General features: G+C 47.9%; 1 protein-coding gene across 1 annotated transcript; it reads left to right on the top strand.

Annotated features, from left to right (window-relative positions):
• Nucleotides 1-11,083: 11,083 nt before the first annotated feature.
• JUN (Jun proto-oncogene, AP-1 transcription factor subunit) lies at nt 11,084-13,008 on the top strand. The gene has a single exon (XM_058808190.1). The coding sequence runs from the start codon at nt 11,392-11,394 to the stop codon at nt 12,334-12,336; it is 945 nt and encodes a 314-aa protein (XP_058664173.1). The 5' UTR covers nt 11,084-11,391; the 3' UTR covers nt 12,337-13,008.
• Nucleotides 13,009-14,638: the final 1,630 nt, after the last annotated feature.

Raw genomic sequence — 14,638 nt, 5'->3', positions numbered from 1 at the left:
GGCGACCCAGGACACACCACAGCCTTTTACCTCATGTAAGACAAAAGCAAAACAAATATAATCAGTATTTTTCCTCTTAGGACTCTCACTGAGCCTCTTTGATGTGTTTTCCCTAATCGTTTTCTCTTTTTAATCATCACACTCAGGGGTTTCTCTGAGCTTATTATGGTTTGGGTTTTATGTAACCTCTTCCAGGCGGGCGCCTTCCCAAGCTCCCAACACAGCAACTGCTGTAACAGTACACAGCAACTCTACACCAAGGAATACCTTGGCCAAATGAAACCAAAAGGGAAATTTAGATGAGTACATTCTGCTTAGGTTGGAATTTTGGCTCAGACACAAGAGTTCACACTCCTGGTCTTGCAAAAAGAAGCTCTAATGGAGATACTGAAAATGAAAGTATCTCTTCGACTTCAAAGCTGAAAATCTGGCCGCTTCTACAAAGTGTTTTTCTGCTCTGGGAAATTTTACTCCTCTACACCCATTCATGAAGGGGAAATCCTTGGTCCTGCAAGTTACCTGTGGGTTTGCCATTCACTTGACTAGACTGAGACTCTGCCAGTATGATTTACTGGCATAAAACTAGTTAAATTTAAATTTCCAATTTCCACGTGGCTGCTTGCCAATATTTCTTTGTCTTAGGAGCAATTGTTTACATTTACATTTTATCTTGATTCTTTTTAGCAACATTCCTATTTACATAGAGAATCCTTCAATGGATTACTACATTCTGTTCAGTTTTACCTAAGAAGTGCATTGATGTCCTATAATACAAAAATTTTCCTGATCCACTGTTAACAAAATGGCTCAATTTATAAGAGTAAAACTCACATAAATGGAATATCTATAAAATGTCCAGTAAAAAGCTGCCCCTGTCTAAACTGCCAGTAGATACATGAGGTTCTGTAGTTAATTTCCATTTATCAGTTAAGAATTTCTGATATCAGTGATACTCATTTTGTTGTTCCACGTCAGGACGCTGCCCATGGAGGAAGGAGGAGCTGGGACAAGAACTGGAAATATTTCCTTCACGTGGGAAGGTGCCCTGCTAAGAAACTGCTTATTGAACCTGCCAGCAGGCGTGTAAGCAACATCAGAGGGAGTGCTCACACGTGTACTCCCAATAAAGGGGAGGACAAGGCGGTGAAAGTCAGAGCTATTACAAGACAAATACAAATTGTTTTTAATCTCCAGGATACTAAAATATTTTTGAGAGCTCCCAGTGTTTGGGAGAGGAGGGAGGAGGGAAAGAAAGGGGTAGGGGAGCAGTAAGCTCTGCTGAGACTTTTCTTATGGTTTGTGACACCTTTTGTGGGAAAATCATTCTACAGAAAAGCAAGAGAGGATTTTGAAACTAACAGAAAAGGACTTGCTAAAAGGTACTTTGCTCTGTAAAACTTCCCAAGGGGCCTGAAAAAGCACCCTGAGCACGTCCTTTATCACACAGCTTTGCATATGAAATGCTGTTTGTTTCAGAGGCAGCTGTATATTTTTACCTGGGGGGTTATTCCTGTCAATTGTCCCCTGATTACTGATCTGTGAGAAGTAAGCGAAGGAGTCAGAGCTACCACAAAGACAGAAATACAGCTATTGAAGTTCACGGGATTTTCAACGTTCCCCCTCCTTACCCCAAAACTTTACCCTTTGTGTGAACACTGCCATATATATTTTTTGTTTGGCTCCCTGGTGGGCCGCCTGAAAATCATCAGCACAGTGAGAAGAAAGCTGCTATGGTTTATTCAGAATCTCCTCAACCCCAATTGCTGCCGTGCATTACCATTTCCCAGAAAGGTGCATTGTTCTATCAGCACCCCTATCAAATTCAAGAGCAGAGCCGCGCTGTCGGGACGTGCAGCAGCTCAGATAGGCCGGGCTGTTGCAATCCTGTTGCAATCCTGCGCAGAAAACAGAACGTTAACACTGGCATGCTGCTCCCACGCCCTCCCCTCTCCGGGCTTCCCATTAGCTCCGTGACACCCCGCAAGGCACAGGATTTATTTACACAACACCACTCTAGAGACGGGCTGCGATATTGACAAGGCTTAGGAAGAGTAAAGGTGTATTAAGCATCAACTGAGGATGAAAGAAATGCTTTGAGACAGCTTGATCGAGCTTCCAGCTGCAGCACAATTCCCTTTTAGCCAGGAGCTGCTGGGACAAACTGGGCAAGCTCGTGGCTTTCACAGAGAGCAGCGGCTGGCGCTCACCCGCTGGTTCCACGAGGACTTTAATTCGGGATGTGTGGCGACACCCTGAAAAGAAGCGAATTCCTCTCTGGCCAGCCATTCAGGTTTTGGGCGGGCTGGACGGAGCGGGATGGAGCGTTTCCCAAGCCGCTCCCCCAGGGCAGTGGCAGTGGCAGCGGAGGGAGGGACAGCGTGGGAGCCGGAAGGAGCACGACGGGCTCTGTGTCAGCCCGGCCGAGCCCACGGCGCGCCCCACGTCACTCCCGCCCCGGCTGATTGCATCTGCTCCTCGCTTCTCCTTAAAAAGCATTGCTATGTGGAGAGCAGTTTACAACGTGGCACAGGTGTAGCAACGGGCGGGGAAGCTCAGGGGCGGATTTAGCGGGTGGGAGTGACCAAAAGTGCCCTAAGCTTCACCTCCGCACTCCTGCGTCTGTAGCACCCATCCATCCATCCTGTTCCCTGGGGGGGGGGGTATAGAGCAGAATTCCCGTGTTTCACGTGGTCATCTTGCCGAAGGACTGAGAAACAGGGCTGGTTCCTTAGGAAATGACCAGTGGGAAGGTGGAGAGGTGCTGGTGGCTCTGCCTCAGCATCCCCCTTCTGAGAAGCTCCCATGCTCTCATTCCTCCTACATGACCAACTCCAAATCACTGTCAGAGCCCCTCAAAGCAGAGACTCTGAATGTAAAGAAAACAAAACAATCCCCACAAAAAGCAAGCCCTTAGCAACTGGAAGATATTTGGTCAAAAAGGTCGAAGAGTGACCAGAGAGTTAAACTGGCATAAATCTAAGTGCCAGTATATGCTCCACACAGTCCTGGGTCAGATTCAAAATGCATTACAAGGCTCATGAACCAATAAAAATGCCATTGATTGATATCCTAAAAGCAAATGGGGGCACTAACAAATATTTTATACCAAGTTAATACTAGATCTTCCAGATGAAAATCCATTGCTTCCCTGTACCTATTCCTAATTTATAAAAATAGTTCAGCATTTATTCCCCTCAGATCTGCCTGCTTTACTAGAACTTCAGTCTCATTATGCCCATTTTACAAGGAGGGAGATCAAGCTAGAAAGATGCTGAAGGTGATTAGGGTCACTCAGTAAGGAGGCAAAAGCAGGGAAGAGTACAATTCCCATTTGACTTGACTCTCTTCTGTTTTTCCTCATTGGGTATACAGAAAATAAGATTACTTTTCATTAAACTCACAAGGTTATATTAAAGAGGTGAATAAATTTTTTTGCCAAACTTTTAAAGTTTTCTTAGCTGTCTTGAAGGGAAATATATTGCACACCAGTACTGCTTAAGGGTTAGGTGAAAACTCTGCTGACCAATAACATAAATGTGAAATATACCCCTGTTCTTATTAATATTTATGTAATAATCCAGGGCTGAAATTGGCTATCATTGAAGTGACCTCAGATCTCTGACATAAATGCCTATTTGAAGCACCTGGCAATGGGCTGGGATCATCCACACCCAGAAGTGCCTTGTCTGGGCTTGCAGCTCTGCCAGCCACACACCTTTTCCTACACTGCTGCAGGAACTGGGAAACATCAGCACAAAACGTGCTTATGTAGAGCAAGGCTACGTTGTACCATTAACTCTTACAACACATGTGCTTCACCTCCCTCACATGACTTACCTGAGCCCACAGCCCTGTCCTCACTCAGCTGAAACCTCTGGAAATCTGTGCTGCAGCTGGTACCCAGCTCTCCAAACACCACACAGCACTTCTAGAATGGCTTGCTAGTTGCTTCCTATTAAAAAAAAAAAAAAAAAAAGTAAAATTTAAACCAATCTGAGTTTCAGTTCACAGCCATCACAGCCTTTAGGCCTTTGCTTTACCATTGTCCTTTTACTCTGAAAATTCTCAGAGTAAAATTGATCTTATGAACTTGTTTTTAACATATTCCAATGTTATGGCTTTTTATATGTTTCATATGTTCTCAGTCCTGTGAGCTGAGCAACCCATCTGCCAAAGGCACAGCCAGCTGCTCATGGGCTTGTTCTAGCACACATGGGAACAGTGCTCCTGAGCCCATTGTAAAAACATGAAATCTTAGGTATGACCCTTATGATTCTGGGCTAAATTTCCCATCTCCTCTTCCCTCTGAAACAAGGGAACATAGAGATGCTGTAGTGCTGGCAGCTGCATACAATTTTGAGCACAGAACAGCAATTTTGAGAGGTTGAGCATCCTGGTTTGTGTCCTGAGGAAGTCCTGAGGATCTGCTGTGGGTGAGGCTGGGCCATTCCCAGCAGTGAGGGGACAGGGCTGCCCAGACAGGGAGGAGCAGCTGTGTCACTGTGTGATAGCTCAGCTGGAATCAGAGAGCAGGTTGTTGTTTATTAATCAGGTGGGACAGAGGAAGAGAAGTAGTTCAGCAGCACCTTCTCCAAACCAGAAACCTTGAACTCTGCTTGTGCTTCCAGGCACTCTCCTTCCCAGGCCATGCCCTTTCCTGCCTACATTGCCTTCCTTGGCTCTTTGGCAACCCCAACTGCTCCCACACCATGACTCCAACACAAATGACTGTCATCCACGGTGAATGTTTCCATTTGAATTACGTGAGCAGGCCCTCTGTAAACTTCCCCACAGGCTCCACCACACTAATCCCTGGGAAGGAGCAACCTCCAGGACCTACTTTCACTGTTGAATGCTTTCTCTGTTTGTTGCTCCTCCTGTCAGAGCCATTAGCCGAATTCAGACAGGTGTCCTTACATCTGTCACCCAGCAGCCACCGCTGACATTCAGGACAGGAACTCTCTGTCTGTGTCCAAGCCTGAGCCCACGGCACAGAGCAGGAAAGCTCTGGCTGCTCCCTGGAAATCCCTGAGCTCTGGGCTGCTTTTCACTGGGCAGTTCTGGCCTCATGCAGACTCGCTTCCTCCCCTTCTCCTGTTGCAAGTACTGCTTTATCCCAGGTTGCCAGGAGCCTACTGTGCCAACAGCTGCTAAGACAGAGCAAGGTGTCAACTTTGGCAGGATGCCAGATTGTTTATTAATTAAAAATTTAAGCAGTCTGTATTTGTCCTGAGACCCTAATCAAAACTGAGCTATTTTACCCAGGGCTCTGAGTGGTTAAATCCAGTTATTCTGAGGCTTTCAGTCACAACTGGCAACTGCAAATAAATCCATTTTGTTGACACTACTGTCTGTTTATTGAAATACCCAAAGACCACAAAGCTAACTTCAGTTCTCCACAGCGAAACCCCACCTCAGTCACAGGGGAACATATGCACACTTCCAGCAGGATCTTTCCCCCTGAACACAGTAAATATCTTTTCAAAGGCATTCACCTGCCTCCCCAGCACTCAGCATCAATATGCTTCTATTTGTATGGTACATTTTTCCTGCTGCCAGCTCCCAATGCCAAGCAGAGCCGTCTGCTTCCCATATGCCACCCGTCCTCCAGTGCCTCCTCTCCTGCTTACCTTCCCCCTCTGGCTCCCACTGGGGATCAACTGCTACTCTGCCAGCCTTCTTGGTGTGTAGAGGATTTTTCCAACTGCAAGCTCCACAGGATGGGAACTCTGCCCAACTCTCTATTTCCCGGAGCACCAGCTAAGCTGTGGTATAGAAATAATGAGCACAGAGACATTATTGGTGTGACATTTAGATTTGTAACATCCCAAACATCCTTTTAGAGGAAGGTGTCCCTGCCCAGGGCAAGGGGGTTGGGACAAGATGATCTTTAAGTTCCCTTCCAACCCCAGCCATTGCAGGATTCTAAAAAGCACGGGAAGCAAGGCCCCAGGGCTCCTTTCAGACTCATCTCTAGACAATGTGGTTAACTTCTACTTGCTCAGGGTTTTGATCAAAAATTAAAAAATACATACAAGTGTTTGAATAAAAAAATATAAAGTTCATTACTTATTTGAAAATATGTTTCTGAGCACGGAAATCCTCTATAGCACAATAGTGAGAAATTTATTATAACTACTGAGTGAAGAGGTCATCCCATCTATTTGGAGACAATCATATCACTTCTTTCATTCAGATGTTGCTGCACATCAGCACCCAGGGTTTGAATTGCTCAGGCAGCATTCCTAGGAAAATGGAAGATGTTTTTAGTGGTTCCTCCCTCACTTCTGCAGCCTTTCTGTGTGTTTACAGCACTGCTGTCCTGCCCCAGATGTAACCCAACAGGTCTTGCAAAGCCTCCTAACTTTGCCCCACCTCCATCATTCACAATCTTGTCTCTGTAACCTACTCATTTTCCCCCATTCCACAAACTATTAGTTTCAAAGAAATCCAGAGATTAATTAAAATGATTGGTGGGATGAGTAGGTGAGGGGGACAGGCTAAAGGGCTTGACAAGAAGAAAGATGAAAAGGACTGAGTGCGTATGGCTTGGTTATGCGATGACTAATGGAGGGTGGAGGAGATGGACACGATATTCATTTACAAGTGCCTGTGGTTCTGAAGAGTATTTTTCATGTGCAAAATGAAGACTCACTCAAGACTGGCTGTATTTTTTTAGAGTTTTGGTTCCAGGGTCCTCCACATCAAGTCATGAGCCCCACTCTTCCCCCAGCTTATGCATTCCCACCTTTCCCCTGTGTCCCCACATGTATTGATTTGTTTTTATTTCAGCCCCAATTCCTGGATCTCCACCTGGCCACGGGAGTCCTGCAGGGAGCAAAGAGCAGGAGGAGAGGCCACGGAAGGCGGGGGTGGATGAGGTGGCAGCCCTGCCACGCCTGTGCTGCGCTGCAGACTTGGACCCACTTGAACCGAGGACGCAGAGACGCCCTGAGGAACCGGCAAGGGACGGGACCAGCAGAACCTGCGATGATTTCACTTCCACTTGGCCTAAGGAAACTGTTCCTTGTACCCTCTCACCCCCATCTTATTTACTGTGCCTTGATGGAGTAAATAAGAGAAAAATACTTTGCTTTCTGACTCTTCAAACTCTTGTCTCCTCCAGTTGGAGAAAACTGGTCTATAGTAATTCCTTAAGCAAGTGGAAAGCAGTGTGTGGAAATCCAGGAATTCCCAATTTTATTCGCTTTAAGATGTGAAGAAGGATATCACATTTGGAAAGAGTGAAGTCCTTTTTAAAAAAAAAGACAAAAAAAGTCCATATAATAATTTTCAATACAATAAAGATGTTTCAATACAATAAAGAAGCTATGGAAACTTCTCTAAGGAGAAGAAAAAGCAAAATAGTCTAACATCTAGTCTAAAGAAAATTATTTATTGAAATATTTAATATACATGTAATAAAACTATATGGAAAAAAGCAGTTTTTCTTTGAGCACTGTTTCCAACGTAAAAAAAAATCAGAAGCTGACATTTATCCTTTTTTCTTTTTTTTTTTTCCCCAAATGATTTTGAAATAAGTCAAAAGCATTTGAGATGCAGGAATGAAACAAAACAACAAACCCATTTATTCCTGGACACCAAATATAATTTAGACGGATGTGGTGCGTGTAACAAATTTTAATTTGTCCCTGAAAAGCCATTTAATTATTCAGATTATCTGATTGCCTCACTCAGGCTTCTATTGATTGATTAGAGAAGTTTATAAATCAAAATGTGCATTACTGCTGCTCAAAGCATTGGCCTCTCAGAAACACAGGGCAGGGAATGGCAATTCCTAGCCACAAGTTTGTTTATTGAGCCATGTAAAAGGCTCTGGTTTGTACCTTGGTCAGGAAGTGTTCCTTCATCCCACTACAGGAATATTTTCTTAAGGACGTCAGGAAAGGGGGAACAAAAGCCCAGAATTAATAGGTGTTTAATAAATCAGGGCATAGCCACCAGCTCCTTGGCTAATGGCCACGAAGGATCACTACCCATGGGTTCCACCTCTGGATCTGCTCCACTCTGAAGGTCTCAGTGCTGAACTTGGGACTGAAATCTCAGCCAAGCCCTCCCTAAGGTCCCCAGTGAGGCAGGAAAGCCCCTGGGAGCAGCCAAGAGCTCCTGTCTTTGATTTCAGCGCTCTCCTGCTCCCCACAGCCTTCACAAGCACCTTGACTCTGTATTGCAGCCTGGACCGAATTCCCTGCAGAGAGCAGCAATTACCGCAATGAGTGTCCCCAGAGCCTCAGCTCCTACACGTCCCCAGCGAACTGGAATGTCTGCTCCTGAAACCCCGCCTCTGCACGGGGAAGGAAGTACACAGCTGAAATGGGTGGAGGGGAAAAAAATTAAATTAAATTAAATTAATCCCTCCAGCCCGATCCAACCCTCACTGAAGTTAATCAAAACCTTGCATTGATATCAGTGGGCTCCAAAGGCAGTTTTTCAGGTTATACAAATCTGTGATAAATAGTGGTTTAAGCTATGCTGAGCATGTTCCTCATAGTCTGAACTTTGCTTTCTAGGACAAAAGAAATATGCAGAAGAAAACCCCAAAAGATAAAATAAAACAACACAACCAATTAAATACACAAAGCTAATCAGAATAAACTTTATTAGTAGTATTTGTCGATACAGCAAATTAATTGCATGGCTGCCTATGTACCAGATACCACAAACAACCTCCCCATTTTTAGCTTCATTTGGAAATATTTAAAATATTTTATTTCAAAATAAAAAACTCCACACAATAAACGACTTCGAATTCAAGTCTTACATTTCTTCAGATTTCCTTCCTTGCCCTTTATAAACATGAAAACTGCGGGGTGACACAGAGGAGGTCATTTATGGGCTATCTCCGGGGGGTGTAACACATCAAGGACGGCCACATCAGGTCCGACGAGATCCCCATCTCTGACAGGGGCCAGGAGTGGGTCCCTAGGGAGGCACACGAAGCCAGGGGTGCCCCCAGGCACAAGTCATTTGCAGCTCTGGGATTTCCAGAGCCAGTGTAGATGCTCTGTGAATCACAGACCTTAAGTGATTTCTCTTCTGTGAATTCATCCAATCACGTTAAAACCCCTCAGTCCAGCCCTGCCAGGGAGTTCCAGCGCTGAACCGCAGCTCTTTGGTTTATTCCGAACCTGCCAGTTTCATTTGATGCCCTTGGCTCTGGGGCCAGAAGAGTCAGCCACTGCTCTCTATTTATCTTGTATGTAAACATTAAAAGGAATTAAACAACTGCTTTGAGTGCTCACTGCATTAATGAATTCCAGAGATTTTCTTATGCATGTGCAGTAACTTAGTGCTGCTTGGCTTAACAGCTGAAGTTTGAGTTACCTGCAGCCCAGAGAGATGCTGCACACAGTGAGCCCCCACATCCAGTCCAAACTTTATATTTTGTGCCACAAACCGTTAACACACTGCATGTATTATCTCCATAATTCCAGTTAACACCAGTGCCCACCATGTGGCCAAAGTCAGGTGGGAACACCAGGGAAAAACGCAGAAGGAAAAAACCCCAACGACTTCCAAGAGGGGAGCTGGACCTTCACTTTTCTTTCAGAGCTGCTGATGTTTCTGTTTGCTTCGCTGCTCCTTCCTATACCGTAACTGGTAATTATGTCATTATATCCAGGAAAAAAATAGAACTGGAGAATTTGAAAGTGTGTTTTCAAAACTGGACCTAAGTTTGTTAGGTTCACACACCGTGAGAAGGGATTGAAGCTGACAGACCCAGTTCTGCACTGACGAAAAGCGGAACAGCAGGCAACAGCTTCGCGTTGGAAGCATAAGGAGCACTTGTTGCACTGCGGGCAGTCAAACACGCCAGAACAGCCCTGCAGTCCCTGTGCCACCCCGTATTGTCACCGTCTGTCCTCAAATACCTGGTGCACTGTATTGCAGGGTAGGTGCCTGGCAGCGATCCCAAATCCCCACTATCCCGAGAGAAGGGTGTGTGCGGGCCAGGTAAGGAGAGCGAGTCCCTGTTATCAGGCCCTGCCCCGGAACGCCGCTCGCACGGAGCGGCTCCAGCGGAGCACACAGCTCCCATCTGTTGCTCCGAGGGGAACATGCCAGCAGAGACTTTTCTGCTCCGCCGCGATCCTTCGGCTCCAGCGCTTATTTTCCCTCCCGACTAACCTGCAATTCCACAGCAATACTGGGACACTGTCTAAAATTAGGCCGTCGCTGTCCCCTCCCCTTGGAGGACAAGTTCAGAGAAACCAATCCGCAACCCGACTTTTTCCTGTCGGGTTTTATTCCCCTCCGTGTTCTCCCGGTTATTCCCGAGGCTGGCTCTCGGTAGAGGCAGAGCCGTGCCGGGGGGCGGAGGTGCGGGGCCGAACGCGAACACCCGCGGCCGAAACCCGCGGGGCCGGGCGGGCGAGCGGGGACTCCAGCGGCCCCGCGGGGGCTCAGCCCGGGGCGGGGAGCGCGGGGTGCCCCCGGTGCCGCCCCCGGCGCTGCCTGGAAGCGGCGGGGGCGGCGGGACGGGGAAAGCACGTGGGGCTCCCCGGCAGCGCCACCTGAAGGGCCGAACCAGCGCCGGGGGAGGGAGGAGCGGCGAAGGCGAGGGGGGGAAGCACAGCACAGCCCGAGACTCGGCGGAGGCAGCGGCCGCCACGCAAACAAACAAACAAGCGAGCGCGCGCACAGGCAGACGGAGGCAGAGGCGCACCGGGAGCGGCGGCCGGGGCTGAGCGCGGCCCCGGGGCCGGTGGTTGGTGCGGTGCCCGCGGAGGAGGGGGCCGGCGGCGCAGCCCGCGCGCGCGGGACGCGGTAACCAGATATTTCAAAAACAAAGACGTCAGCCCACACTGCCCCGCGCGCGCCCCCCCGGCATTACGTCATCCCACAAGGCCCCGCGCGCTCAAGAAGCTTCTGAAGGGGGGGGGTGGCCATGGCGACCCGGGCCGGCTCCGCGCGCCGGGCCCTGGCCCCGCCCCCCCCGGGGACGGGGCGGCGGCAGCCAATGGGGAGCGCGCGGGGTGACATCATGCGCTATTTTTAGCGGGCTCGCGGCCGCTGATAAGTGAAGGGCTGCACGGCGGGAGCGGGCGCAGAGCGCGGGGCGGGCGGGAGCGAACGAGCGCGACTGAGTGCGGCCGCCGGGACGGTGGAGCGGGAATAGCGCGGAGCCGGGCGGGGAAAGTACTTGTGGCGGCGGAGCGGCGTCCCGGCACCACCGGCACGCGGAGGAGGAGGGCGGCGAGGCGCCCCGCCAGGCCGGGCGGGCTCTCAGCGCGGCGGCGGCAGCGGCGATCCAGTAAGGCTCCGCGTTTCTCCTTCCTCGGCTCCGCGTTCCCCTTCCCCGGGAGGGTCGGGGTGCCCGCGGGGAGCTGAGCGGCGGCCGGGCAGCTTCCCCTCCCCGGACTGTGTTCTATGAGTGCAAAGATGGAGCCTACTTTCTACGAGGATGCGCTGAGCGCCGGCTTCGCGCCGCCGGAGAGCGGCGGGTACGGATACAATAACGCCAAGGTGCTGAAGCAGAACATGACGCTGAACCTGTCCGACCCCTCCAGCAACCTGAAGCCGCACCTGAGGAACAAGAACGCCGACATCCTCACCTCGCCCGACGTGGGGCTCCTCAAACTGGCCTCGCCCGAGCTGGAGCGGCTCATCATCCAGTCCAGCAACGGGCTGATCACCACCACGCCGACCCCGACGCAGTTCCTGTGCCCCAAGAATGTCACCGACGAGCAGGAGGGGTTCGCCGAGGGCTTCGTGAGGGCTCTGGCGGAGCTGCACAACCAGAACACGCTGCCCAGCGTCACCTCGGCCGCCCAACCTGTCACCAGCGGGATGGCACCTGTGTCCTCCATGGCCGGCAGCACCAGCTTCAACACCAGTTTGCACAGCGAGCCCCCGGTGTACGCCAACCTCAGCAACTTCAACCCCAACGCGCTCAGCTCCGCGCCCAGCTACAACGCCAACAGCATGGGATACGCGCCCCAGCATCACATAAACCCCCAGATGCCCGTGCAGCATCCCCGGCTCCAGGCTCTGAAAGAGGAGCCGCAGACTGTACCTGAAATGCCGGGGGAAACTCCTCCCCTGTCCCCCATTGACATGGAATCACAGGAGAGAATCAAAGCCGAGAGAAAGCGCATGAGGAACAGAATCGCGGCGTCCAAATGCCGGAAAAGGAAGTTGGAAAGGATTGCCCGGTTGGAAGAAAAAGTGAAAACTTTGAAAGCCCAGAACTCAGAGCTGGCATCCACTGCCAACATGCTCAGAGAACAGGTTGCACAGCTTAAGCAGAAGGTCATGAACCACGTCAACAGCGGGTGCCAGCTCATGCTCACACAGCAGTTGCAGACGTTTTGAAGAGACTCTTCAGCGAGAACTGTGTGTTGTGGTACAAGTAAAAGAGGAAAAATGCAAAGTGGCAGAGGCATAAAGCTAATGGCAAAGCTGCGAGGCTGTCCTGCCTGTGCTCCGCAAAGCGCATGTGTGGAAAGACTGGCAAAGCCTTCAGCTGGAGCCGGGAGTGCAGCGGCCAGCGCTGCTCCGGGAAGTGCTGTCCCTGCTCGGATGAGATGTCAGATCTTCGTTTAACATTGACCAAGACCTGCATGGACCTAACATTCGATGATCATTCAGTATTAAAGGTTAAACTGCAATAGAAACTGTAGATTGCTTTATGTAGTATTCCTTAAGAAAAAAAAAAAAAAGTGGGAGGGAGGTTTGTGGGAGGCTGATAAACAAAAAAAAAAGAACTGTTCTGCCTGCCTTCAAGTAAATTGTGTATGTACATATCTTTTTTTATTTTATTTTATGAAAGTTGATTAATGTCAATAAACTACTTCATGACTTTGTAAGTTATTTTTATGTTGTTTATTTGGGCACTGCCCAGTATTGTTTGTAAATAAGAGGCTTTTTTTTAGCACTCTGAGTTTACCATTTGTAATAAAGTATAATTTTTTAATGTTTCTGTTTCTGGAAAAAAATTCTAGAAGGTTCTATTATATTTAAGAAAAATAAAATAATTAAAATGTATTTTTCCCCTCACACTTTTTTTTTTTTTTTTTTTGGCTAGTACCTTAGTTGGGAAAATGCCCTTTGGGCTGGGCTCTGAAGGGTAGGGATTATGCTGAACTTACTGTGTAACTCCAGACATGTCCTGGAGAAGGTGTGAGCAGGGGAGGGAGCAGCCAGATCGTCCTCACTGAACTCCTACAACTTTTGGGGCTCTGCTGAGGTTGGGTTCCCCAGCTGCAGCCTGCCTGCCTTGCTCTTGGGGCCCAGTTCAGACATCTGACTGCAGGCAGGGCTGTGGAGGGGTGGGAAGGCAGGGAACGAAATTGTTCCATAACTGGAGCAACTGGCTACTTGATCTGACATGTTTTTTATTAAATTAATGCCCTCAAGAAGATAAGGCAGGTGGTTGTATTAAGAAAATTATGCTGTAGGCTTAAAAAATAAAAATATTCACCTTTATCCCTGTGTTTTCTCAGGAAGGAGGTGATTCTTGTCTGTTAATATTTATGACAATGCTGCTGTCAACAGTAAATAAGTTTATAACCCTTCTCCTGTCTCTAAATCCTTTCCCTTTTGGATATTACTCTGGGTTCTAACCTTCTTGGCAATAGAAAAGCTGGGAAAACTGAACCTAGTGGGAAATGAAAATAGCAACTTGTTGAAAAACAGCAACTCCTGTTGCTTGTTCCTAGCAATTTGCTGAAAACAGCAACTTCTCAGGCACTTCCCAGGTATTTTTTACAAAACAATCCTGATTTTTAGTACAATGACAATACACAGGTATATTTCAGAAATATGCTACTTTGCTGAAGGGGGGTGGGAAACAGCTTTATTACCAGGATTTTAAACACTGCTCCCAATTAATTTTGTTTAATAAACCTATTTGAAGAAGACCAGATGTTTTCCTGTTTGCTGTTTGGAGCCAAACAGCCAAGAAAAAATAGATGATATCAAAAGACTGCCAGAGAATATTAGAAAAGCATTATTCTCAAGCAGGCAGGTTTTTTTTAAAAAGTATTTTTTTCCTTAAATTGAAATATGCCTAATTGAAGTGATGGAGTTGGTTAAGGTCACTTCAGAAAATTACTAGGTAGTCATATATATTTATGTATACACATTTTTACTGTTATCAAAATGATACTCTTAAACTTGCAGCTACTGTAGGTCAGCTCCGTACAGGAAGCAGAGAAGGATCTTCCTCTAACTTTCCCCCCTTCTATCACACATTTTATCACACAAGGGGTTGTGTTAATGTTTTAAAGATGCTCATTTGGCAGTGTCCTTCCACATGCCAAGCACGTGTCAGGTAGGCACCGTTTGGAGGGAGTTTGCTGCTGCCAGAGGAATACAACTGTAACACCAACCAAACAAAGGGTTACTAGGAGGATTCCCAAGTTTGCCAAGAGTACATTTTGCTGATGTCAGCAACCCGGAAGGTAAGTTGATTTTGACCATATGTAGGAATAGACAGCAGAGGGATAATACACAGCACCGCTGGGTGTGGTTTTACAGGGATTTAGCAAGTGCCAACTAGCAAAATAAGCAGGGCAAGGAGATTAATTACCTGCAAAGGTGCATGTTTAACTCTCAGCAGCGCTGGGTTATGGAGGAGACGTTAGTAGCAAGCATTTTGCTTAATCACCTAATT

Source organism: Ammospiza caudacuta, chromosome 7 (genome assembly GCF_027887145.1).
Source record: "Ammospiza caudacuta isolate bAmmCau1 chromosome 7, bAmmCau1.pri, whole genome shotgun sequence".
Lineage (NCBI taxonomy): Eukaryota > Metazoa > Chordata > Aves > Passeriformes > Passerellidae > Ammospiza > Ammospiza caudacuta.
This window is presented reverse-complemented; position numbering and strand designations above follow the sequence as displayed.

Coding starts and splice junctions, on each gene's coding strand:
- JUN (XM_058808190.1), top strand. CDS start 11,392: ATGAGTGCAAAGATGGAGCCTACTTTCTACGAGGATGCGCTGAGCGCC.